This window comes from Stigmatopora argus, chromosome 19 (genome assembly GCF_051989625.1).
Source record: "Stigmatopora argus isolate UIUO_Sarg chromosome 19, RoL_Sarg_1.0, whole genome shotgun sequence".
Classification (NCBI taxonomy): Eukaryota; Metazoa; Chordata; class Actinopteri; order Syngnathiformes; family Syngnathidae; genus Stigmatopora; species Stigmatopora argus.
In genome coordinates this window covers 8,650,445-8,673,270 of record NC_135405.1, presented here as the reverse complement: position 1 = coordinate 8,673,270, position 22,826 = coordinate 8,650,445, and the positions used below count along the sequence as shown (strand labels likewise).

The following is a 22,826-nucleotide window of genomic DNA, read 5'->3' as shown; positions in this document are numbered from 1 at the left end:
AAAATGTAACATTTTACATTCACCAGAAGACTCAACTCATAAGAGCAAATTATTTTTGGTAAGTAGAACTCATTTTGTTAAAAGTACAATTTTACAGTTTACTTTGTAGTGTCTTTTTTTTGATATAATATATAGCACAAAAAGTTTCAGTAATACTAATTGTCATATTTAGCACTTTCCCATATGAAGATTTAACATTTTTTCTAGTCAGGCTAAAAAAAGAAAAACACCAACAATTCAGATCATGTCTTTTTATTCCACATCAAATAATATTACATGAACTGGTTTTACCATGGGAGATTCTGACATGATTACATCATTGCATGTAGAACCACCACAATTCAGATAAGCCTGTAATGTGCAATCATTTTTTGTGCGCATTTTGAACAGGAAGCAGAAATTAAAGTAAGTGTCGGGCGGCCCGGGGCTGTCCATAATCAGGAGCCGCAAGGATCTCAATGCAAAAATTGTACAAATCTGCAATAGCATTTTCACGTAGGAATGGTTCCTTCTATTTCTTAGCAGACTGTAGACGCTCGCTCACATTCTCCCAGTTGACGACATTCCAGATGGCCTTAACGTAATCTGGCCGGACGTTTTTGTACTGGAGATAGTAGGCGTGCTCCCATACGTCGATGCCCAGAAGAGGAATGAGACCTGGGTGGGTACAGGGATGTTTGAATAAGTGGCTTTTAAATATCTGATCAAAAGAAATAGATGTTTCTTGCCTGTGGTCCCTTGCAGAGGATCCTGGTTAGCACAAGCCGCGATACAAAGTTTGCCGCTCTGCTTGTCGTAGCCTAGCCAGCCCCAACCTGAGCCTTGAACGGCCACCGTGGCGGCAGACATCCTGTCCTTCATGCTCTGGAACGAGCCAAAATCGTGCTGGATGGCCTTCATGAGCTCCCCTGGCAGATACAGTGACAAATTGTGAATCCCTTCGTTTAAGCGCAAATGACAATTTTGGTGACTATTCAGCCCCATAGACAAATCTTATTTTACCTTGTGGCTCACCCCCACCATTAGGAGACAGGTTAGTCCAGAAAATGCTGTGGTTAACATGACCTCCTCCGTTAAACTTGAGAGCAGGCTGAAGGGCGACCTGTGCCGTCACGTCTCCTAAAATGAACAACGAAAAGCAAGTTGTGGATTTCCCATTTAGTCGTTGTGCGTACTTGCTACCTTTTGCGAGCGCCTCTTGATATTTCTCCTCTGTCACGTTGAGATTGTTGACGTACGTGGCGTGGTGCTTGCTGTGGTGCAGTTGCATGATCTCGGCGTTGATGTGAGGCTCGAGGGCGCCGTAGTCGTAGGTCAGGTCGGGAAGCGTGTGCTTCTGCCGGCATGCGGCTACCTGATGGACGGCTTGGCTCAAACTAGCAGCGCATCTGGAATAAGTCAATCGACATTTAGTATTAGATTAACAACACAGGGCATCTTTGTCAAACAAAGATGGAGTTAAAACCATGAAGGTATCAATGCAACCACTTTAAATGAACCTAAGATTTTGGTGATCTTTTTTATTAGTTTGGCAAGGAAAACAGTACCATAGTTTAACCATAGTTCATCCCAATATAATTTACAATTGCACATTCATCAATTATTATGACTAATCTGACCTTCCATACACATTTGGCTTTAATGCTGCATAACTTAAACTCAGTTGTGTGGTTAGCTTTTAAGATTAACCGAATCAACAGGATCTAGAAATACCTTAGTATGACCAGACTACATAATTTTAGGCGTATATTTGACAGTCTTGTGCCACTTTAAAAATGAGTGCGCAACAAACTTACCTAACTGTCCAGCTATAGTGTTAGCGTGTGCTAGGCTAAAGCATTGCATCGCTTTACCAATTTTGTGGTTAGTTTATTGAGATCACACAGCGTGTGCACAGTTAAGAAGCTGCCTGGTGATTTATTCGCTTTACCTGCGTATCTGCTCAACTCTGCAGAGCATGTTGTTGACGGTGTTAACTGGACTGCGTTTGATTCTGTCGGTGGATTTTCAATGACTGCCCTTGAACTGAAACTGGGCACGCTCCAATTTGACAGCAGCCTGCGACCGTACCATTGTTCTTATGCGGGAGGGGTGGTGTTTCGCGGATAATTTGAGATATCTAGGGATATATATTTTTTATTTTTTAAACTATTGTTTGTATTCTTTAAAAAATATATTTTAAATTCGTGTGGGTGAATCATACCTATATAACATAATTTGTACTATGTATTTTGTTGAAAAGCAAATAACGAAATGTGTTTCTTTTTTTATTATATTCTCTCAACATTTTCAATCATATAAAACATAGAGGATACAAATATTATATTATAAAATATTTTAGAAAAATGTATTTTAGCCACCTTAAAGCCTCAAAACTTTGAGACGTCAGAGTAGATACAACCTCAAAGATTGTATATGATGGAATGATGGCAAGGCTGTTTGTTGTCTATGCCACCATTTACTGGGCCTTCAAATTGCCTCAGAAACACAATGTCATCTCTGAATTAATATGCCTCGGATTTCAATAACTTGTCAAAATGAAGAATATGCGAATAAATATTGAATATAATAATGAGTAAAACCTCCCCTTTTCGATAAATAATAAAAAGTATGGATAAAAATCTCAACACTTTAACCTTGTAATTGTTTGAACTATTCAAGAATGTGGTAGAGGTAAACATGTAGATTTTTTAAAAATATTTTACTTAGAAAGAGAGGAGTAAGGAATGTAAAAAAAATGTAAATCTTCAACTGTTGTGAAAGAGGTCGACGAATGAAGAGTGAGACGTCACCTCATTTTGTTCCGCTCTTGGCCGCACTCTGCAGGAGCTCGCCGCCATCCAACTCGTCTCTTGCCATTCTGTCCTCCCATCGCCACCGAACAAAATGACACTCGCCCGCGCGGAGCACCTCCAATAATACAAACTTGCCTTGCAGACGCCACGCCGCTAAGGAATTATTCCAGCCGATACGCCCGGAGACCACCGCCAGAAAGGAGGTGCGGTGCTGGTAAGTGGCGTCTAAAGGCCCTCTTTTCTGTGCAAGCCCGGTAGTCCGCTAGTTTCAGGAAAAGGAGCAAAAGGGAGGGAGACATTTCCTTCACCGCCATTTTGTAATAACAAGATGCCCGAAACACTGACAAGATTCGCTTGAACTCCAACTTTTAATCGGGTGAATATTGAAGCCAGCCACTGCGGATTAATATTATCCGTCTATTGAAGCCGCGGGAGCGGTGTAGTTAGCGGGCGAATGTTAACATTGCTTTGGTATCTATTTCGTGCTAACGGCTAGCTGCCACAGTCGCGAGGCTGCATACGCTTGTGTACACGCCGGTCGCTTCACTTTGCTTTCTTTCACAGTCACCTTTCAACAATTCGCCTTGTGTTTCACACTAAATAATATCTCGAATATGATCAACGAACGGCTTGGTTGACTCCCAATGTGCAAATCATGTTGTTTGATGCTATTAGCTTAACTGTGTTTCCCCCCCTCCTTGTAGAATCACAATGACCAACGAGGAACCTTTACCCAAAAAGGTGAGGCCATATTGTTCTTTTAAAACAGTTTATTTGAAATGTATTGAATGCTAAATTAATTTGTCTCCTAATCCAGGTTCGCCTCAGTGAATCTGATATGAAGACATTGACCAGAGAGGAGCTGTGCACGAGGTATATATATATTTACATATAGACACAACCCAGCACAATGAACTGTTTATGCATACTAGTTTAAGCAGGTTAAAATGTTTCCTAACTGACATTCAAAGTATGCTCGCACAGTACTTACTTTCTATGAATACAAGACAAAGCATATAAAAAAATGTTTAAATATCTGCAGCAAGGTGTTGCATCACCATCAGGTGTTTCACCGTTTGTAGCGAGAAGTTCAAGCGGCTCATTGTCACATGTTTTCCCGTGCGATCAGGTGGAAGCAGCACGAGTCATATGTGCAAGTCCTGGAGGCCAAATACACAGAGCTTTGTTGTAAGTTCATGCACTTTCCAGCACACGGGCCACGGAGTATCGCCATTTCCCGACGGCTTTGCTTTGCTCTTTTGGACCGCCAGCCAATGACGTACCCGGCCTGAAGGAGTCGGAGGAGAAGCTCAAGCAGCAGCAGCAAGACTCTGCACGCAGGGAGAACATCTTGGTCATGAGGCTTGCCACCAAGGAGCAGGAGTGCACAGTATGTACATGTTTTTTTGCTCTTTCTCGTTAACTCAAACCAGCGTCATTGACGATCTCAGTTCAAATGGATCGGGTTTGTCAATGACCATGAAACGTGACTTTTGACTTAAGTGTGCGCACACATCCGAGGAAGGTCATTCACTTGAATATAAAACATATTAAGCACTTTAATTCAGATTGATTTTGGCTGTTTATTTAAATGGGGAACCATTACAATTTACTAACTCTAAACCCCTTTCTCCCACTTTGTAGACGCACATCCAGTACCTGAAGCAGGCCCAGCAGCCCAGCGCGGCCCAACTGCGCTCGTCCATGGTGGACCCGGCCATCAACTTGTTTTTCCTCAAAATGAAGGGGGAACTGGAACAGACTAAAGACAAACTGGAGCAGGCCCAAAATGAACTGAGTGCCTGGAAATTTACACCTGATAGGTAAAGACAATCAAAATAACACCCCCAACCGCCACCTCCCCAATAGAAGTCAAGACTTCTGCACGCCCCCACCACCCTCACTTTCACTACAGGAGCCATGGTGGGGGAAAAGCTGACAAAAACGTACCTCAAAAAAAAAAAAACTTTGGTGTTTTTCTGCGGCATCATTAACTTTACTTTAAAAAAAAATGACCATACGGTCAAGTGACACTTGTGTCCTCCCCAACTGCCGTCAAAGGAGTCCGGACTGTTCCTGAAGACTGATCCTTTACCACAAGGACCACCCCCCGCACCCCCCTCTGCCTCCGCAAAGCAGGCTCCGATAAAATAGGGGGGCAGCTAGCACAATTGGAACCCTTTAAAGACGATTGTCATACTCGGCTAAAAGACACCTAACTGGAATGTGCCGCACGAGAAGTAAGACTTTAAAAGTAAGACTTCTAAAAGCGCGGGCAGACCCCGCCCGCGTCCACTATGTCCTTTTGGGTCGAGGCGCGAGGGTCCGCCCGCCGCTCACGGTAGTGTGTTTCCATGTTTTTTGTTGAATTTTGTGACCTGTTGCCTCACTCGCGCCGCCGCCACGTAGGAGGCTCTCCGAATGATCGCGTTGGAGCGGCGTCGGCGGCCACGGACGTCCGATGGCTTTCCCGCGGGAAAGAGATGGGACGCCCGTCGCCGCCGAGGCGTTCAATGTCTTGTCATGAAATCTTGTTGTGAAATCTCGTTGCAGCATTGTACATTGAATAGGACTGTTTTAGCATTGTTTGTGTTGTTCTGTGTTCAAAGCCGCGACCTCACAAAAGCCAGAAAAGACGAAAGTTTCAGTTAAAGTAACTAACTGCACTATATTTTGAGAATATGGTGGATGGTGGGCAACTTGTTGGCCATTGAAGAGAATCTATTGAGGTTTTATCTGGCTAGTTTGGTTCCCGGTTAGCACAAGTCTCTAGGTTTTATTGGAGTTTAATGCTCAAGTGTTTAAGGCATTTTATCTGTTTTGCTCTTGACTGCAGTTCGCGGTCTCGCTGGTGACAAAGGACGGTACATCTGTCGGCTTTGCCTTTGCCGCCCACTTTTTGTCTCCCGTTTCATCCTGTGATGTCAGCCTTGTTTCCCTTCCAGCCAGACGGGGAAGAAGCTGATGGCCAAGTGTCGCATGCTGATCCAGGAAAACCAGGAGCTGGGCAAGCAGCAGTCGCAGGGACGCATCGCCCAGCTGGAGGCCGAGCTGGCCTTGCAGAAAAAATACAGCGAGGAGCTGAAGAGCAGCCAAGACGGTGAGAACCCTCGCCCTTTTTCCCGCCGCCGGGTCGAACGAACGGTGGTTGTTAAAAATGGCGCTTCTGCGCAGAGCTCAACGACTTCATCATCCAGCTGGATGAGGAGGTGGAGGGCATGCAGAGCACCATCTTGGTCCTGCAGCAGCAGCTCAAGGACAATCGGCAGCAGCTCGTCCAACCTCCCCAGGGGGCGGCCGCGGAGGCGGCGACGGCGGGGCCCAGTAGGACGTCGCCGGCCGCCGAGCCGGCGGGGAAAGACTTCGGGAGGGTGTCCAACGGGCCCAGCAAGCCGGGGCCCTCCCAGAAAGCGCTCTACCGGGAGGTCAGCAGCACCGACGAAGACTTTGCCGCGTCGCCCGCCGCGTCCAGCCCCGGGGAGGCCGAGACCAAACTGTCCAACCACTCGGAGGAGGTGTCGGGGAGTCAGGGCACCGGCGGCCGGGCCGGCGGGGCGCCCACCGCCGCCGCCTTGAGCGCGGGCTACGAGAGCGTGGACTCTCCGACGGGCAGCGAGACGTCATTGACTCAGCACTCCAACGACACGGACTCCACCGCCGACCCCCACGAGGACAAGGCTGCCGCCCAGGTCACCAAGGGCGCCAGGACTTCACGGCACGCTCAAAACGGCCTGGACTCCACCACAAGCGACGGCGCCGTTTTGTAATGTATCTTTGCAAGAACAACAACAACAAAAAACGTACGCTATCCACCGTTCTTTTTTTGTCTTTGTTTTTTTTTTTTAATACAAAACAAGATGACAAATGCTTAGCGTGTAATGCAGAACTGCTGTCAAATGTTTTGTTTCCCTGCCCTTCCCCGTTTGCTTCTTGTGAAACACATTTGGGAACATGGGAACGTTAGACACAACTGAGTGCAAGTTTGATTTAAAAGAAAAAAAAAGTATGTTTCATTCACATGTTGATTGGAGTCAGACGCTCACAGCCGTTGTAACCCGTCGAGTCCCCCAAAAATTCTGCGGCATAAACATCTCGCTTAGATATTGACCTGTGTTTCTATTTTTTATTTCAATTTTAAAATTTCGTTTTAAAAAAAACAATTCAAAAGGTTCTGTGAGTAGTTTATAAGAGATGTTCATCTTCTGACTTCAGTCCTTTTCATGTACTGACCAAATACCAATAAAAGACTTTTAATACTAAGGAAAGCCACTTATTACGCTTGATCATTACATTAAACTCAAGTGTATTAATTGCATAAAAGTTGTTGTTTTTTAAAAACCTAGTGGATTTAATTAACCCGATTTTGTTGGATGTAACTGATATAACAGATAGTGTAACAATAGGCATACACATCAGGGCAAAGTTTTTTTGGAACTTAATTTGAAAACAGGTTGGAAAAGAGTGCCTTATAAATCCTCCCAATAAAGATAAGGTGGAACATTTATATATATGTAGTAAGATATCCGCCTACTTTTTTTCCCTATTGCTAAATAGCTTGGCATTTGGTCATGTGTGATTTTTGTTGTTGTGGAATACATTTGAAAACAATTTTCAATTTGTTTTTAAAATATTTTATTTTGTTACTATGCTAATCCCAGGGATATGGATTATGAATATTGTATCTGACTCCTTTGTTGTTGTTTTTCATTCACAAACACTGATTGTCAATTGTGTTTATGAAGCAGATTTATGTAAACACAATTGGATTCCAAGTAATCCCCTGCTGTATCACCTCCACTCCACAAGACGGCGCTGTTGGAACGCTCACCTACAATAACAAGAGAGGCAGTGTTAAACAGGGTTCTAGTGCAGTTTACGCACGACAGTCAGTGGTGAACTGTCGTAGGAAGCAAGAGCAAACTAAAGCCAGTCAACATGAATAAAGATGATATTGTCATCGTCTCCGCTGCGCGGTCTCCAATTGGTAAAGTACAAATTTAACATAATTCTTCATATTCATGCGCCTTTCTCAATTTATTGTATTTTTCTCATCAGACTTCAGATACGTTTGTTGTGTACTCATTGTGCTTTGTAATGATCCACATGGAAACTAGTTAAACATCTGTTTTCAAAAAGTATTTAATTTTGTCAAATGTAAAATGTTTGTTAATGAACCGATTCATTACAACATGTGCAATAGGATGCAAATTCGTGACGTGTTTCACACGGAGTTCCTATTGGCTGCATCCGAGTGTCCGGTGTAGGTCGAGAGCTGTGATTGGCCAATTAGTCATAGGGCCACGGAAATGTCACTCGTACGATTGGTTACTGAATACTTGCACACACGTTGGACCCATTTCATGTGTCACAATTTATCGGTTGCGACAGTTTTTTTCCTATTATATCATCACCAGGTTGCAATTATATAATGTTTCCCTCATTAAAAAAAAGATATTTTTTTTAAGTAGAGCAACTGGCATCTGGGTCAGAAAACCCACATCCAGTGTCATACTTGTACAATGACAATAAAAGTATTAATTTCAATTTTCCCCTTTTTACAGGTTCCCTGAATGGTTCTCTGTCCACGCTGCCTCTACACGACCTATGTTCCGTGGTGATCAAAGATGTCCTAAAGCGGGCTGCGGTAAATCCGGAAGACGTGTCCGAGGTCATCATGGGCCACGTCCTGACGGCAGGTGACGACGGCGACGGCGGCCGGGAGGAAAAATAGCGGTAACAGTGTGAACGTCCCATCACTTTTCTTGTTATTTTCAGGTCACGGACAGAACCCGGCACGGCAGGCCAGTGTGGGCGCGGGCATTCCCTACTCGGTCCCGGCGTGGAGCTGCCAGATGGTTTGCGGCTCCGGCCTGAAAGCGGTGTGTCTGGGGGCGCAGTCCATCCAGACTGGGGAGTCCACGGTGGTGGTGGCGGGAGGCATGGAAAGCATGAGCAGGGTAACTATACTCAATAGTGCATAAACAAGTAGTGAAAACATCCCAACAAAAATATAATTCTTAATTTAGGTAGATGTTGGTCTTTATAGATATGGCTGAGTAGTATTATATTTCCAATGAAGCGATAAACCTCAAACAAACAGAGAAAACTGTAAAATGCACTTTTCAAGGTGTTCTTGTTTACATCCTGCAGGCTCCTCATACGCTTCACATGAGAGGCGGAGTCAAAATGGGCGACGCCTCCCTGCAAGACTCAATGGTGGCTGACGGTTTGACCGACGCCTTTCACAGCTACCATATGGGCATCACAGGTGCGCCTGTCGTAAAATGAATTCGCAAGAATGTGTAAACTTGTTGTTTACGATGTGAAGATAGCAGCGTTGAATTTTTCTCACTGCAGCGGAGAACGTGGCCAAGCAGTGGAGCGTCAGCCGGGAGGCGCAGGACGTCTTTGCCGTCCGCTCGCAGAATAAAGCGGAAGCGGCGCAAAAAGCCGGGCACTTTCTCCAAGAAATTGTGACAGTTTCGATTCCATCCAGGAAAGGTCAGGAAGCAAATCCATTCATAATATTATAATGTTATATTGGAGCCTTACTCAGGGTTGTTTTACTCAAAATGTATTTAATCATACTAAAAAAAACAAATTATCATGTACATATCAGCAAAAAATATTTTCTTTAGTGTTACTGAGGGTCGTAACCCGTGTATTTGTTTGATAAGAAAAAAAAAGACTACATGATGAGAAAATTAATATTTTTTCCACCCATCAGGTGCCATGGAAGTCGAGTCGGACGAGTTCCCCCGACACGGCAGCCATCTTGACAGCATGTCCAAGCTCAGGCCGTGCTTTGTCAAAGACGCCAGCGGCACCGTCACCGCCGGCAACGCCTCAGGTGGCCCCTTTTGATGTCGAACAGGGCGCCAAACAACTTGTATTTGAAGGCGTCGTCCCACCGCAGGTATCAATGACGGCGCCGCTGTCGCCCTGCTCATGAGCCAATCGGAGGCCTCCAGGCGGGGCTTAAAAGCCATGGCCAGGATCGTGACGTGGGCTCAAGCCGGGATTGACCCGTCCATCATGGGAACTGGACCCGTGCCGGCTATCAGGAAAGCGGTAAAAAAGTGCTCTAGGGTTTCTCCCAATTCTTTATAAGCCCGGTGGGCTGCCAGTTTATTTTCTTAATTTTACACGGTCGATTGGTCGCCGGTCTTTTGGTCGCCCGGAAGGTTATTGATAATTACCATTTAAATCATTGCTCAAATTCCCTACATACAAACTGCGAATGACTGTTTAGTCATACTTAATGCCCTATTAATTATTAGGCTAAAGAAAAGCTCAAAATTTCCCGTACTTTTATTGTTTTTTGTTGGAGAACTTGTTAAGACCCTGATTGACGTAGCTTCTTAAAGGGACAACGCATGTACCTACAAACTCTTATATGAAACTGCTCATGGCCATTGTTGGCTTTTATTGATGCGTAGACTGTGTTGTTTTACCTTGTTTTGTCGCCGGTCTTTTGGTGGTCGGTCTTTTGGTCGCCCGTTGTCGCGGTCCGGGCGACCAAAAGACCGGCGACCAATCGACCGCACACGATGTAGACCAGGTAGACAAAAGTGCAACTCGGGGGCCACTTCTGGTCCTCGCCGTCAAAATGAATTGGACCTCTTGCGTCATCAATGGCAGCAAATAATTTAACTTTTTGGGGCCAAAAATAAACTCCAACCACCAATGGGAGTTTGACACCCTTGCTGTAGACCGTTGATGTTTCTGGCTCCATTTGTATGCTCTTAAATATGTTGAAAACATTGTGTATTTTTTAAAAATATTTTGGCACTCCAGGTTGAGAAGGCGGGGTGGCAACTGGACCAGGTGGATCTCTTTGAGATCAACGAGGCTTTCGCCGCACAGTCCATCGCTGTGGTTAAAGAGCTTGGACTCAAAGAAGAAAAGGTAAAGTTGCTTTATCAAGTTGCTTTTTTTAAGGTAACGTAGCTACTAGTTAGTCATTTCTCACTTCAGGTAAACGTGAATGGTGGCGCCATCGCACTGGGTCACCCCATTGGAATGTCAGGCTGCAGGATTCTGGTGACCCTGCTCCACGCACTGCGGAGAACCGGCGGGAAGAAGGGCGTGGCATCCTTGTGCATCGGTGGAGGGATGGGCATCGCCATGTGTGTCGAGTGCCCCTGATGTCGCCCCCAGGTTGGGGAATGAAACAACAGATAGGTTCACTTGCCACCTATTTGTTATTTTTGAGATAAATGGGATCAATTGTTGAATAGATTTCTGTATTAACAGCTAGATAGAGAATGAAATACTACTGTTGTTTGTCAAAATTGTAAATCAGGACAAACTCTGTAAATCATGATCAAGTGCCAGAAAGTGTGTAAACAACTGAGAATGACTGGAAAACAGTGAATCAATTGCCAGTCTTACGTAAAATTTACTTGACTGAAATGTACAGGGTGTCCCAAAATGTTTGACCCCATTTCGTAGGCCAATCATTTTTGACAATTTCCATTGGAATCACCTCATATTTTTCACAGCTTGTGTCAAAACGTTTCTTTTTTGTGTGTAACGTTTGCCATTTCTATCTTTTTAGGTTAATAAAAGCCATTCACTTCAAAAGAAAAGGCATTTTGCGTGTAAGAGTATGACAATGCAGCGTGCCTTTTTTACAAATTTTGCAAAGAAGGCACCAACTACAAAACAAATTAGAGTTTGGCACCCAAAAATTTCAAGGAGATGGCTGGAATGTGGTTTTCCACACTTTCTCTTGTAACGCTCTTCCGAGGACGACGCGAGAAGGCTTCACGATTCTGCTCCACTGTTTCTGCTGTCTCAAAATTGTTGGCCTATGAAAGGGGGTCAAACATTTTGGGACATGCTGTATTTGTGGGCACTAGAGAGGTAAGAGTTTGCTATTTTTGAAATTGTAGGTGATATTTAAGTTATCGGATCCTATTTCCTCATTGGGATTATGGCATACTACCCTGAAAATGTGTCTGCTATTGGAAGTTAAGCAGGGTTGGGCCTGGTTAGTACTTGGATGGGAGACTCCCTGGCAATTCCAGGTACTGTCAACTCAATGAAAGGCATTTTTTATTATAAATAAATACATAATTTAATTATAAGAATTACTAGGCATAGAAAGGCTTTTTGTCTTAAAAACGACATAGTATAGTAAGGCTTTTCTTAAAAAACCGACCATGTATAGTAAGGCTTTTATTTCTTAAAAACGACAGTGTATAATAAGGCTTTTTTTTTTCTCCTAAAAAACGACATTGTACAGTAAGGCTTTTTTTTTAAATGACCGTGTATAGTAAGGTTTTTTTCTTAAAAAACGACCATGTATAGTAAGGCTTTTTTTCTTAAAAAACGACCATGTATCTTTATAGTAAGGCTTTTATTTCTTAAAAACGACATAGTATAGTAAGGCTTTTTTCTTAAAAAACGACCATGTATAGTAAGGCTTTATTTCTTTAAAAAAACGACATAGTATAGTAAGGCTTTATTTCTTAAAAATGACATAGTATAGTAAGGCTTTTTTTCTTTAAAAAACTACATAGTATATAGTAAGGCTTTTTTTTTCTTAAAAAACGACATAGTATATTATAGTAAGGCTTTTTTTCTTTAAAAACGACATAGTATAGTAAGGCTTTTTTCTTAAAAAACGACATAGTATAGTAAGGCTTTTTTTTCTTAAAAACGACAGTGTATAGTAAGGCTTTAAATAAAAGACCATGTATCATTTAAATGTCTAGAAGTAAAACAAACAAACATTAAAGTGCATGTCATCACAATGTTCATAATGTGCAATATACTGTATTTTAAAGGATTAAAGCCCAACCAAAAAGTATTTACAGCTCCCCCCACTGACTAAAGCACGTTATGATGAAAACAATGTATTTTTTAAGTATGAAAGCCCAATCAACACGTATTTACAGCCCCGCCCCACCCACTGACTAATGCATGTTATTATGAAAACAATGTATTTTTAAATTATTAAAGTCCAACCAAGAAGCATTTACAGCCCCACCACACACACACTTACTAATGCACTTTATTATGAAAACAATTTATATTTTTGTGTGTCTATTTTTAATAGGCGTGGCCGAAGTCAGAGTTCAAATAGCCGACGTCAAACGCCAAAATGGCTGATGAGCCAGGAGGGCAGCACGGACGTGCACTGCAGAGCAGCTCAAAAGTGACGATTTGCCGAAGAAAGCCTGACAAACTTCTCACAGGACGATGCAGCACATTCGGTACGTTGTCATTTGGGGATTTCGAAGCCCCAGTTCTCGTCTTAAGAGTGATAAGAGCATGATTCGTTGGCGTAATGTAGCCCCGCGTGTGTGCAGACAGCAAAATGTTTGCAAACAAATTGGCTACATTGTGTCACCGATCGCTCTTTGTTTAAAAAGAAATCATTCCATTGTGTGTTTCAGTCCCTCAACGAGCACAGACTGCTGGGAAACATCAAGAATGTGGCCAAAACGACCAGAAAGGAGCAGCTTGTCGACGCCATGACAAAGTGAGTCATTTTTAAATAGTTCCGATTTTCTCTATCCGTGTAATATTTAAACGTCAGCGTTCAGTATTCAAGGATTTGCGCAATTGGCTCGTTTTTCATCATTATACATTCAAATTTTGAATGAAAACACTAACTAGCTTGGTACTTTTTTAATAGCTAAACCTGTGGATAAGTCACCCACACAAATGCCATTAGTGGATGCGTAAAGAATAAACAGTAATCCCTCAATTTTCGCGGTTAATGTAGACCAGACATGGCTGTGATAAAGGAAAAATTGAAAGTACGATCATCCCTATTGAATTTAATTTAAAAATCAATACTATAGTGGCAAGTGAAGGAGTAGCTTTTCACATCTTTCTGAACCTACAAAAAATCTGCCATGTAGTGGCACTGTGCACTTAAATAAATTATATACTTTTAGCCCCTTAACTTTCTTAAAGACCTCAGGGCTAAACAGTAATCCCTCAATTATTGCGGTTAATGTAGACCAGACATGGCTGCGATAAAGGAAAAATTGAAAGTAGGGTCGTCCCTATTGAATTTAAAAATAAATACTATAGTAGCAATTTCCGCTTGTGAGTTTCAATGTGGCTTTTCACATCTTTCTGAACTTACAAAAAAATCTGCCGTATAGTAAAACTGCACTTAAATAAATTATATACTTTAAGCCCCTTAACTTTCCATTTTTAGTTTAAAATGTGTTTTTGACAAAACCTAAATGACTTTTCTTCAACAGTAGTGCAGGTGTCATTTAAATATAAGAGAAAACAGAAGCAGGAATTATTTTCATGTAATTTGTACCTTGCAGCCCCCTGTCCAGTATGTTTTCCATATTTCCCACCACATGGTCAAGAACCTGATTGTTTGTGGAGGAAAACATGGAAAATAAACTGGATAATTTTTAGTCTCTGCAGCAGACCATGTCTAATATTGTCTTTTGCAGTTTTATAGAAAAAAAAAAGCTAAATGTAGGAGTTTTTTGGTCAAATTTTGACTTCATTAATGTTAATCTATTGTGGCTTGACCCCTTTTTTGTTTTCCCAGAATTCCACTAGGGGGACCAGGTTTCCTGCCTATGTACAGATAGTCTGCGGCAGCACCATTTTTCACGGTGCTGGTGGTCACGCGAAAACCTATCAGTGGAGTTTTTCAAAATAAAAGGTGAGACCTTGCGAATGGTTTTTTACTTAACTTTGTGTATTGACCCCCTTTTTTTTGTTTTCCAGAATTCCACAAGGGGGACCAGGTTTCCTGCCTATGTACAGATAGTCTGCGGCAGCACCATTTTTCACGGTGCTGGTGGTCACGCGAAAACCTATCAGTGGAGTTTTTCAAAATAAAAGGTGAGACCTTGCGAATGGTTTTTTACTTAACTTTGTGTATTGACCCCCTTTTTTTTTGTTTTCCAGAATTCCACAAGGGGGACCAGGTTTCCTGCCTATGTACAGATAGTCTGCGGCAGCACCATTTTTCACGGTGCTGGTGGTCACGCGAAAACCTATCAGTGGAGTTTTTCAAAATAAAAGGTGAGACCTTGCGAATGGTTTTTTACTTAACTTTGTGTATTGACCCCCTTTTTTTTGTTTTCCAGAATTCCACAAGGGGGACCAGGTTTCCTGCCTATGTACAGATAGTCTGCGGCAGCACCATTTTTCGCGGTGCTGGTGGTCACGCGAAAACCTCAGTGGAGTTTTTCAAAATAAAAGGTGAGACCTTGTGAATGCTGTTTTACTTTGTATTGACCACCTTTTTTTCCTCCAGATTTCCACCTGGTGCCAAGGGGAGTTTCTTCATCCATTCTCAAGTTTTTCAAAATAAAAGTTTAAATGTATACATGTGTTGTCTTTATCTAACAAAAAATGCAAGTAACAATCCAAGTTAAAACATTTTATTAACAGGTAAACATTTCAACTTTAGCATACTTAGTTGGCATTACATTGAAGTGTTTGGTGTAGTCTTTTCTCTGGTTTGTCCACCTGTAGACAAGACATTTTAGTTAGAGCTTTGCAAAAAAATTTTCACTTACAAGAAAATACAATTAGAGGAAAGAAAATTAAACTGGGGGAATAAACACTTAGTATAAAATTAGGAAGAAAGCTGGGGGTATAAACACTCAGTAAATTAGGATAACAACTGGGTATCTATTGACTTAAAAAAAAAAAAGCTGGGGGAATAAACACTTAGAAAATAAAATTGGGAAAAAAGCTGGGGGTATATTGACTTAAATATTTTTTTAAAAAAGCTGGGGGAATAAACACTTAGTAAATAAAATTAGGAAAAAAGCTGGGGGTATAAACACTCAGTAAATTAAAATTAGGATAACAACTGGGTATATATTGACTTAAATTTTTTTTTTAAAAAAGCTGGGGGAATAAACACTTAGTATAAAATTAGGAAAAAAGCTGGGGGTATATTGACTTAAATATTTTTTTAAAAAAGCTGGAGGTATATTGACTTAAATATTTTTTTTTTTTAAAGCTGGGGAATAAACACTTAGTAAATAAAATTAGGAAAAAAGCTGGGGGTATAAACACTCAGTAAATTAAAATTAGGATAACAACTGGGTATATATTGACTTAAAAAAAAAAAGCTGGGGGAATAAACACTTAGAAAATAAAATTGGGAAAAAAGCTGGGGGTATAAACACTTAGTAAACAAAATTTAAAAAAAAGATGGGGGAATAAACACTTAGTATAAAATTAGGAAAAAAGCTGGGGGTATATTGACTTAAATATATATTTTTTTAAAAAAGCTGGGGGAATAAACATTAAATGAGATCCTTCTTACCTTAATCTAGTCAACGAGCTGTGGAAATGAATGGCCAGTGAAATGTCACGATGATGATTTAGGCTTTTATTTAATTTGGATTTTCAGAAGTACAGAGACACCATACGATGCGAGGAAGATCTCTCAGGCCTGTTGCATGCAAAAAACAGCAAAAGTTAGAATATATAGAGACTGGAGATTGAACTTTGGGGGTAGGGGGTGGATTTACTTACCATGATCTGGCCCAGTTTCCTCTTCTGTAACCTCAAGAGCGCTCTAAGCATGCAGGAAGAGCTGCATCTTGGTGCTTACTAAACAGGGAAAATTTGCACACAAAAAAGCATTAGTTAGCATATATAGAGCCTGGAGATTCAACAGAAAGGCTTATTTTTTTTGTAGTTTTATCTAGATGCTAAACAGGGAAAACTTGATTTAACCAAGGTATTTGGGGGTTGCCAAACAATTACAGGATAGAGAAATCTTACAAGTAATTTAACAAACGATCAAGATAAAGAATGAAAATAAGTTAGTTAGTGAGTGCTACGTGCTATTTTCCCTTTTCCAGACAAGGCGATTAAATATCAAGACTGACTTTAACAGCTTGGAGAAAGTTGGCTTAACAGTTTTGTATAAATGATTTTGTTTGTAAAAACAGAACAATTACAAATCGGAAAGGGGTGTTTAGCACTCGCAATGAAAACTATCATTACATACAACAAACAACAGGAACTAAGTGCGTTGATGTCTCGGCTTTGTTTGATTAAATTAAAAAGACACACGACTGCACGGATCAATAATGGAGAGAAAACGGACAATATACTTTTTAAGTCAAATAGAAAGCGTCTTCGTGACGCTAATGCTAAGCTAGCTGTCCACATGCCACAGAGGCGGTGGGGAAAATGACTCCAAACTTGAATTGTCGACGGCGTGTTCAACCTGGCATTAAACTAAGAGATTTGTTGGCGTTTTGGCTCAATTGATTCCTAAAAAATCTACCGGTAGCGTGATAATAGTGGACTTAGGCCGGTAAATTGCTCAACGCCTTACCTCGATGGATGCCGGTCGGGCCTCAGCATAGAAATGGCTCCTCGAAAGGGCAAGACACTGCGCATGTGCTTAATTTACGCAGCTGCGTGACGATAGGCGTAACCACGCCCATATTGTCCCGCCCTATTGAATGTGAAAAAGATGGTGGCTGGCTTACCAAACTCCTCTAGGTGCTTTGTCCTCCCAACTCATTGTCTATGTTTTGAAGATGACGTGATTAGTCGTGATTTTTGAGGTCTCGATGCTATAAAACAGTATGTTAGTACACTATTACCAAATATTGAGTAACATTTTAGTATATTACAACATCAACTAACCTTTATTCCAGGCATATTAAAAATAGACAACCTGTATTAGTAAACTATTATTCCCAAAAAAAACGTCCATTTTTTTCCCCCAATAGTTTTAAACTTTATGTAGACTTAGAATGGAGACATGAAGTTATTGTTTACTGTTCAGGGTGATTCAACAATAAATAGCCTTACCAATATAGTCTTTTTTAAAGCCGTACTATTCATTATCATTTTTTTAACAAATAAAAGCCCTTATATACACAGTATTGTTTCACAAAAAAGCCTTAGTGTACTTGGTCTACTTTTGATTTGTTAAGAAAAAAGCCTTAGTATTCATGGTAATTCTTTTGTGCAAAAAATAAAACCCTCACTAACCGCGGTCATCTTTTGAACATACAAGCCTTGCTATGCATAGTAATTTTCATTATTAAATTATGTATTTATTGATTTACACACAAACTGCCCTTTCTTTTGAAGTTAACAGCATTTCTTAACCTAAAAAGATACAAATGCCAAACGTTACTTTGAGGTCATTCAAATGAAAATTGTCCAAATTATTGACCTATAAAATGAGGTCAAACATTTTGGAACACCCTTTATCTCCTACTAAAAACGTGTCCCCTCACGACATATACAGTAGCTCAGGTTTCCTTTTTTTCCTAAGAAAATGAAGACCAAGGACAAATGAGGTTGATCAAGCAATCATTTACTGTCCAAAACAAAAGAGCAAATCACTTACAGTTGAAGAGGAGTGGGTAGGTAGCAGGGACTCAGTGAACAGGCAAAGTGCAAAGCCTAAGCCTAGACTTAAGCGCGAGAGCCCCCCGAAGAGCGCCGTCCCGTCCCATAAATTAACCCTGCAGAGACCCAGATTGGACGGCCTCTTGGTAAGACTGGCCACCCTCTTTAGGCTCGGGGAACAGCTTGATGAGGTCGTCAATTCGCAGGATGGTGATGGCCGCCTCCGTGGCGAACTTCAGGCTCTTGGTCTTCACCATGGTAGGCTCGTACACCCCCGCCTGCCGGTTGTCTCTAGGTTTGCCGTTCAACAGGTCCAGGCCGATCCTAAGAGAGATAAAAAAAAGAAAAAAACATTCCCCCCAGAACTCTTCAGTGTCCCTAAAAAGCTCAGGTGAGACAACTCCTGCCTAAACACTCACCATTTGAGGTTCTTGCGTTCGGGATTGACCTGCGCCTCGTTGTGAAAAGCCCTGAGCTTGGCCACCAGGTCCGTGGAGTCCTGCGCCGCGTTGACGGCCAGCGTTTTGGGGATGACCAGCAGGGAGCGAGCGAACTCGGCGATGGCCAACTGCTCCCGGGAACCCTGAGCAGATGTCGCAGAGATAAACTTCCCGATTCGCTTCTCCGGTTACGGCGCCGGGCGTTCCTCTCTCACCATGCTGGTGGCGTAGTTTTCCAGATAGATGGACAGAGCCGCCTCCACGGCGCCTCCTCCTGGCACCACCGACTTGGACTCCAGCACCCTCTTCACCACGCAGAGCGCGTCGTGCAGCGAGCGCTCCATTTCGTCGCACATGAAATCGTTGGCTCCGCGCAGAACGATGGAGGCGGACGTGCGCGCTTTGGTGCTGCGGTGGGCAAGAAAACAGACGGTCAAAAAACAAAACAAAAGACGACTCGCCATCGCGTTCAATTTACTTCTTGACGAGAATGAGCTCGTCGTCGCAGATGCGTTCTTGCACGACCTCCTCCGCTTGACCCAACATGGTGGCCTCAAACGTCTCCTCTCCTTCCAAATTGGAGAGAGATGGACAGAGGGTGGCTGATGGAGGGGAGAGGGGGGGACAAAAGGAGTAAAAGGTCACACACGCGTCAAAGCCTGGGCGGCGGCGGGAGTCTCGTCTCACCTCCCGTAGCCTTGGCGATGCGCTTGAGGTCCCTCTTGAGAACTCGCCTCACGGCCATGGCGCCGACGTCCACAAAGTACTTGAGGCACATGTCGTCGATGCCGCCAGTGGTCAGTACCACATTGGCTCCCGCCGCCAGGATCTTCTGAATCCTCTCCTTGGTGATGTCGGACTCCCTAAAAAAAAATTAAAAATATCCGTGCTTTTCTTTGTCATCATCAATTAACCAAACGATGATGCGTAGCAGTTTTTTTTTTTGTTTGAACTGTCAACCCCACGTTAAAGAAAACAGCACTAAACCAGCTGCCGTCTTAAGTTGAGGGGACGCTGTCGCTTTTCCCACGTGTATCACCGCATTGACTACCGAACCAGCAACACGGCAAACTTAAATGGGACTTTGAAGAGGCGCGAAGGAAGAGAAAAGACTCCGCCAACCTTTGTCGGATCTGGTCGAGCTTCTCTGGGTCGTTGATGACCACCTGAACGCCCATTTTCATCTTGGTCTTCTGCAGGCTGAAGTCGAGGCAAGCAATCTTGGCGTTGAGGACTCGCTTTGTCATTTCTGCGGATAAACGGGCACACTGGGAGTTAGGCGGTGGTTGTTATGTATTCTGGAGGTTATTGTTAGAGATATTAAACGGAAGGGGTGATTGCAAAGGTTCATCAAGTAAAATAGATTGTTTGATTTGCGCTCAAGATAACTCAAGAACAAATAAAGGGCGCAGTCGAATTGAACAGGGCTGCTTTCTTACATTTGACCACCAACTCAATTAATTGTCAGGCCAGTCGAGAGTCGTCACGGGCTACAAAAACCGGTGACTGTATCGACAGACCCCTTTTGCTGTATCCCACGCGTATCACCGCAAATGTCATGACAAAAGACAAAGCGGCAAAAAGAAATGGGAATAACATGGAGGTCTTTCCATTGAAAAGGTACCTTGCGAGCCCACCGTGCAATTGACCGCGTAGCCGTTCACCAGAAAACTCTCCTTCTGGCTGCGACCGTGCGCTTTTAGCACATTGACGGCATTGATGGGGTATTTGGCCATCCCCCTGGCGTCCACGAACTTGACAGCCATGGTGGCGTCCACCACCATGTTGGCGAAGAAGTCGGCATCACTGAGGACGGGGGGTTAAGACGCGATAAGGTGTGGGTCGACTCGCTCGCATCGAGCCAGAAGCAAAAAATTAAATAAAAAGGATACCTTCCGATGATCTTGGAGGACATGGAGGTCTTGGCCGCGTTGAGGAGGCATTCCCTGCCCAGGTCGTCGGTTCCAATGGTCAGATTTTCATTGATGTAACGCACCGCCTCCCTGGACCGCAAAAACGCCACAAAAACAAATCATAGGCATTTTAGGGAGTCCAATTTTTTTTATCTGCTCAGAAACCAAGACAAACATACTTTAAAGTAGAGTTGGGCAATAAAACCATAATGATAATTACTGTGAAATATTTTTTTTCAACAACAATATTAGATATTTGTGTAGAAGTAATGACACCATAATATACATTTATTTGCGTTGTCAGACAAAATTTCTCCCCGAAGGAAACCAAGAGATGACTTTGACAATGTATGGATGGAAGGAAGCCATCATACTTGCACGCCAGACGATATCCGCTGATGACCGAGGTGGGGTGAATCTTCTGCTTGACCAGTTCGTCCGCGCTCTTCAGTAACTCCGCAGCAAGGATGACCTAATATATATAGAGAATTTTTTTTTGTACCTACATCCTTTAAAACAAAACTTGGCATGTTTCATGTTCCATCTTTTCATTAGGGGCAGCAGACGTGAAGCTGTGTTACCCCTTCAGACACAGATGGGAGTTTCTCTCTCCTGTTCGCATAGCCGCACACCCGTTAGTGGGCAGATGTGTGGTACTATAACAGGACGCGAGCGAAGAGCTTGTGCCTTACCACAGAGGTGGTCCCGTCTCCAACCTCCTTGTCCTGCAAGTCAGCCAGTTCGCACAGGACCTTAGCGGCCGGGTGCTCCACCTCCAGGAGCTTCAAGATGGTCGCTCCGTCATTGGTGATGGTCACATCCTACAAATACAATTGAATAAGATACATTTTCTAAACCACATTAAAAAAATATCAAACAACGAGCAATCATAACTGACCCCAATGTCGTCCACCAACATCTTATCAAGGCCAACAGGTCCAAGGGAGCTCTTGACGATGTTCGCGATGGCTGACGCAGCCATGACTGAAATGACAAGTTACAAATTTTAAACCTTTAGCATCAAAATAAAAATTGAGCACTGGATTGCAATACTGTGGCTTGCTTGATGGCTTCGTTTAATATCACTCTTATTATGATGTTATTTAGAGCAATACATCAAACACAAAGCGTTAGCGCTACCAACTCGAATTTATTTATTTAGGTTGATATTTTTGCTACATGCTAAGTGAAATTGTGCGAGAAAGGCGCATGGATTCATCACATAATGCATTTTTTCCATAGATTATTCGGTCAATTTATTGGGTGAAGAACTACAGAAGCTGCCACACCTTCAGACATGACAGAATTTTTCTATCCCATTAGCATAGCCATCCATTCATGGTTGTAAGAATGGAAGGTACTTCAATGGGATGTTGTTCATATATAGATTAGAAGATGATCAGATAAGGTGCATCTAGCGATGCTTAAGCAGAACTTCGACAGAGCATGACAAAGAATTTTAGGCTAACGTTAGCAAGCAGCTTGGCACGTGCGCTACATAAAGTGTTCGTTTTACGGATCTCACAGATCACAAAAAAGCAAAGTAGACACATAAGCGTATTAATCGGGACTGCTCACCATTTTGGGTGCGAACCGATTCGCCAGTTGTTCGCTGGCCGAGAACATTTAACGGACCTTCTAGCAGCGACATTTTGGAGCACGCCAGGGATCGAGGAGAAAGCAGAGACGCAAAGCACTATGGGTAAGCCGGACTTCGTCAGAACCTTCGAGAAAAAAATAAATGCTAATTATTCCCAGAACGAACGTAACTTGGATCAATATTATTTATAACTATATATAGCATTGGTAGAACCGTAATTGTGCCCAAATTGCGTTAATATCAAGTTTTTATTCTGTTACGGTAAATAAACTACATCTCCCGGAATTTCACAACTCTTCTTCGTGATAGGGTATAGTGTAGCCTCGTATTCTGACAGCGCGCCACCTACTGGTGTTATCAGGTAACGTTTGCTGGGGTATATAGTAGTAGTAGTTGATAATAAAGTTAAGTTTTTTATTTTTCCTTGATTTGCATGTTCAATTATTGTTATTAAGAATTATCAATTACTTTAGTTGTTATTTTATGTCATTCATTATTCCCTTTCAGAACATTTTACAGCCCTCTCTACCTTATTGATAAGAATATATACATTGAAGTTACTGTTTTATGTTTAACAATTCTGTTCCAGAGTCAAGTGATTCCAGGCTCTCCATGTGGTTGGGAGAAGGATTTTTTTGCTAACCCTGGTTCCAAGATTTAGACCCACATGCCAAAACCTGTGCTGGGTTTAATGAAATATTTTTTTTACATTGTATAAGGTGCAGAATGAATAGGAGTG

The 22,826-nt window shown here is 42.4% G+C and overlaps 4 protein-coding genes, 2 long non-coding RNA genes and 1 other non-coding gene across 13 annotated transcripts; 3 read left to right on the top strand and 4 right to left on the bottom strand.

Annotated features, from left to right (window-relative positions):
- Window positions 1-236: 236 nt before the first annotated feature.
- Window positions 237-2,097, bottom strand: sod2 (superoxide dismutase 2, mitochondrial). Its single transcript, XM_077587167.1, has 5 exons — window positions 1,931-2,097; window positions 1,183-1,388; window positions 1,003-1,119; window positions 729-908; window positions 237-657 (listed from the first exon to the last, which is right to left on the bottom strand). Exons 1-5 carry the CDS (start codon window positions 1,957-1,959, stop codon window positions 512-514), a joined length of 678 nt encoding a protein of 225 aa, XP_077443293.1. The 5' UTR covers window positions 1,960-2,097; the 3' UTR covers window positions 237-511.
- Window positions 2,098-2,793: 696 nt separating this feature from the next.
- On the top strand, window positions 2,794-7,121 carry wtap (WT1 associated protein). Of its 2 annotated transcripts, none has more exons than XM_077587174.1 (8): window positions 2,794-3,009; window positions 3,500-3,536; window positions 3,613-3,668; window positions 3,925-3,983; window positions 4,067-4,185; window positions 4,440-4,618; window positions 5,741-5,895; window positions 5,970-7,121. In XM_077587174.1, exons 2-8 carry the CDS (start codon window positions 3,507-3,509, stop codon window positions 6,560-6,562), a joined length of 1,191 nt encoding a protein of 396 aa, XP_077443300.1. In that variant the 5' UTR covers window positions 2,794-3,009; window positions 3,500-3,506; the 3' UTR covers window positions 6,563-7,121. The 2 variants fall into 2 exon arrangements, with proteins under 2 accessions (XP_077443300.1, XP_077443301.1); XM_077587175.1 differs by lacking the exon at window positions 2,794-3,009 and adding an exon at window positions 3,074-3,171.
- Window positions 7,122-7,620: 499 nt separating this feature from the next.
- Window positions 7,621-11,390, top strand: acat2 (acetyl-CoA acetyltransferase 2). The gene is made up of 9 exons (XM_077587173.1): window positions 7,621-7,779; window positions 8,357-8,491; window positions 8,571-8,752; window positions 8,946-9,063; window positions 9,153-9,296; window positions 9,523-9,645; window positions 9,712-9,866; window positions 10,593-10,703; window positions 10,773-11,390. The coding sequence occupies exons 1-9, from the start codon at window positions 7,731-7,733 to the stop codon at window positions 10,941-10,943; spliced, it is 1,188 nt and encodes a 395-aa protein (XP_077443299.1). The 5' UTR covers window positions 7,621-7,730; the 3' UTR covers window positions 10,944-11,390.
- Window positions 11,391-12,762: 1,372 nt separating this feature from the next.
- Window positions 12,763-15,118, top strand: LOC144064547 (uncharacterized). 6 transcript variants are annotated; one of them, XR_013296820.1, is made up of 7 exons: window positions 12,763-13,018; window positions 13,202-13,287; window positions 14,332-14,448; window positions 14,514-14,630; window positions 14,697-14,813; window positions 14,890-14,993; window positions 15,049-15,102. It is a non-coding gene; the product is annotated as an uncharacterized LOC144064547 (long non-coding RNA). The 6 variants fall into 6 exon arrangements; XR_013296818.1 differs by having other exon boundaries at window positions 12,764-13,018; window positions 14,879-14,993; window positions 15,049-15,104; XR_013296822.1 differs by lacking the exon at window positions 15,049-15,102 and having other exon boundaries at window positions 12,766-13,018; window positions 14,525-14,630; window positions 14,879-15,025.
- Window positions 15,119-15,159: 41 nt separating this feature from the next.
- LOC144064549 (uncharacterized) lies at window positions 15,160-17,173 on the bottom strand. Its single transcript, XR_013296823.1, has 4 exons — window positions 17,101-17,173; window positions 16,287-16,364; window positions 16,075-16,203; window positions 15,160-15,263 (listed from the first exon to the last, which is right to left on the bottom strand). It is a non-coding gene; the product is annotated as an uncharacterized LOC144064549 (long non-coding RNA).
- Window positions 17,174-18,082: 909 nt separating this feature from the next.
- On the bottom strand, window positions 18,083-22,230 carry tcp1 (t-complex 1). The gene is made up of 12 exons (XM_077587800.1): window positions 22,066-22,230; window positions 21,386-21,471; window positions 21,180-21,308; window positions 20,862-20,959; window positions 20,467-20,577; window positions 20,199-20,380; window positions 19,697-19,823; window positions 19,262-19,437; window positions 19,053-19,176; window positions 18,790-18,982; window positions 18,554-18,717; window positions 18,083-18,458 (listed from the first exon to the last, which is right to left on the bottom strand). The coding sequence occupies exons 1-12, from the start codon at window positions 22,136-22,138 to the stop codon at window positions 18,245-18,247; spliced, it is 1,677 nt and encodes a 558-aa protein (XP_077443926.1). The 5' UTR covers window positions 22,139-22,230; the 3' UTR covers window positions 18,083-18,244.
- Window positions 21,725-21,860, bottom strand: LOC144065200 (small nucleolar RNA SNORA29). Its single transcript, XR_013297094.1, has one exon. It is a non-coding gene; the product is annotated as a small nucleolar RNA SNORA29 (small nucleolar RNA).
- Window positions 22,231-22,826: the final 596 nt, after the last annotated feature.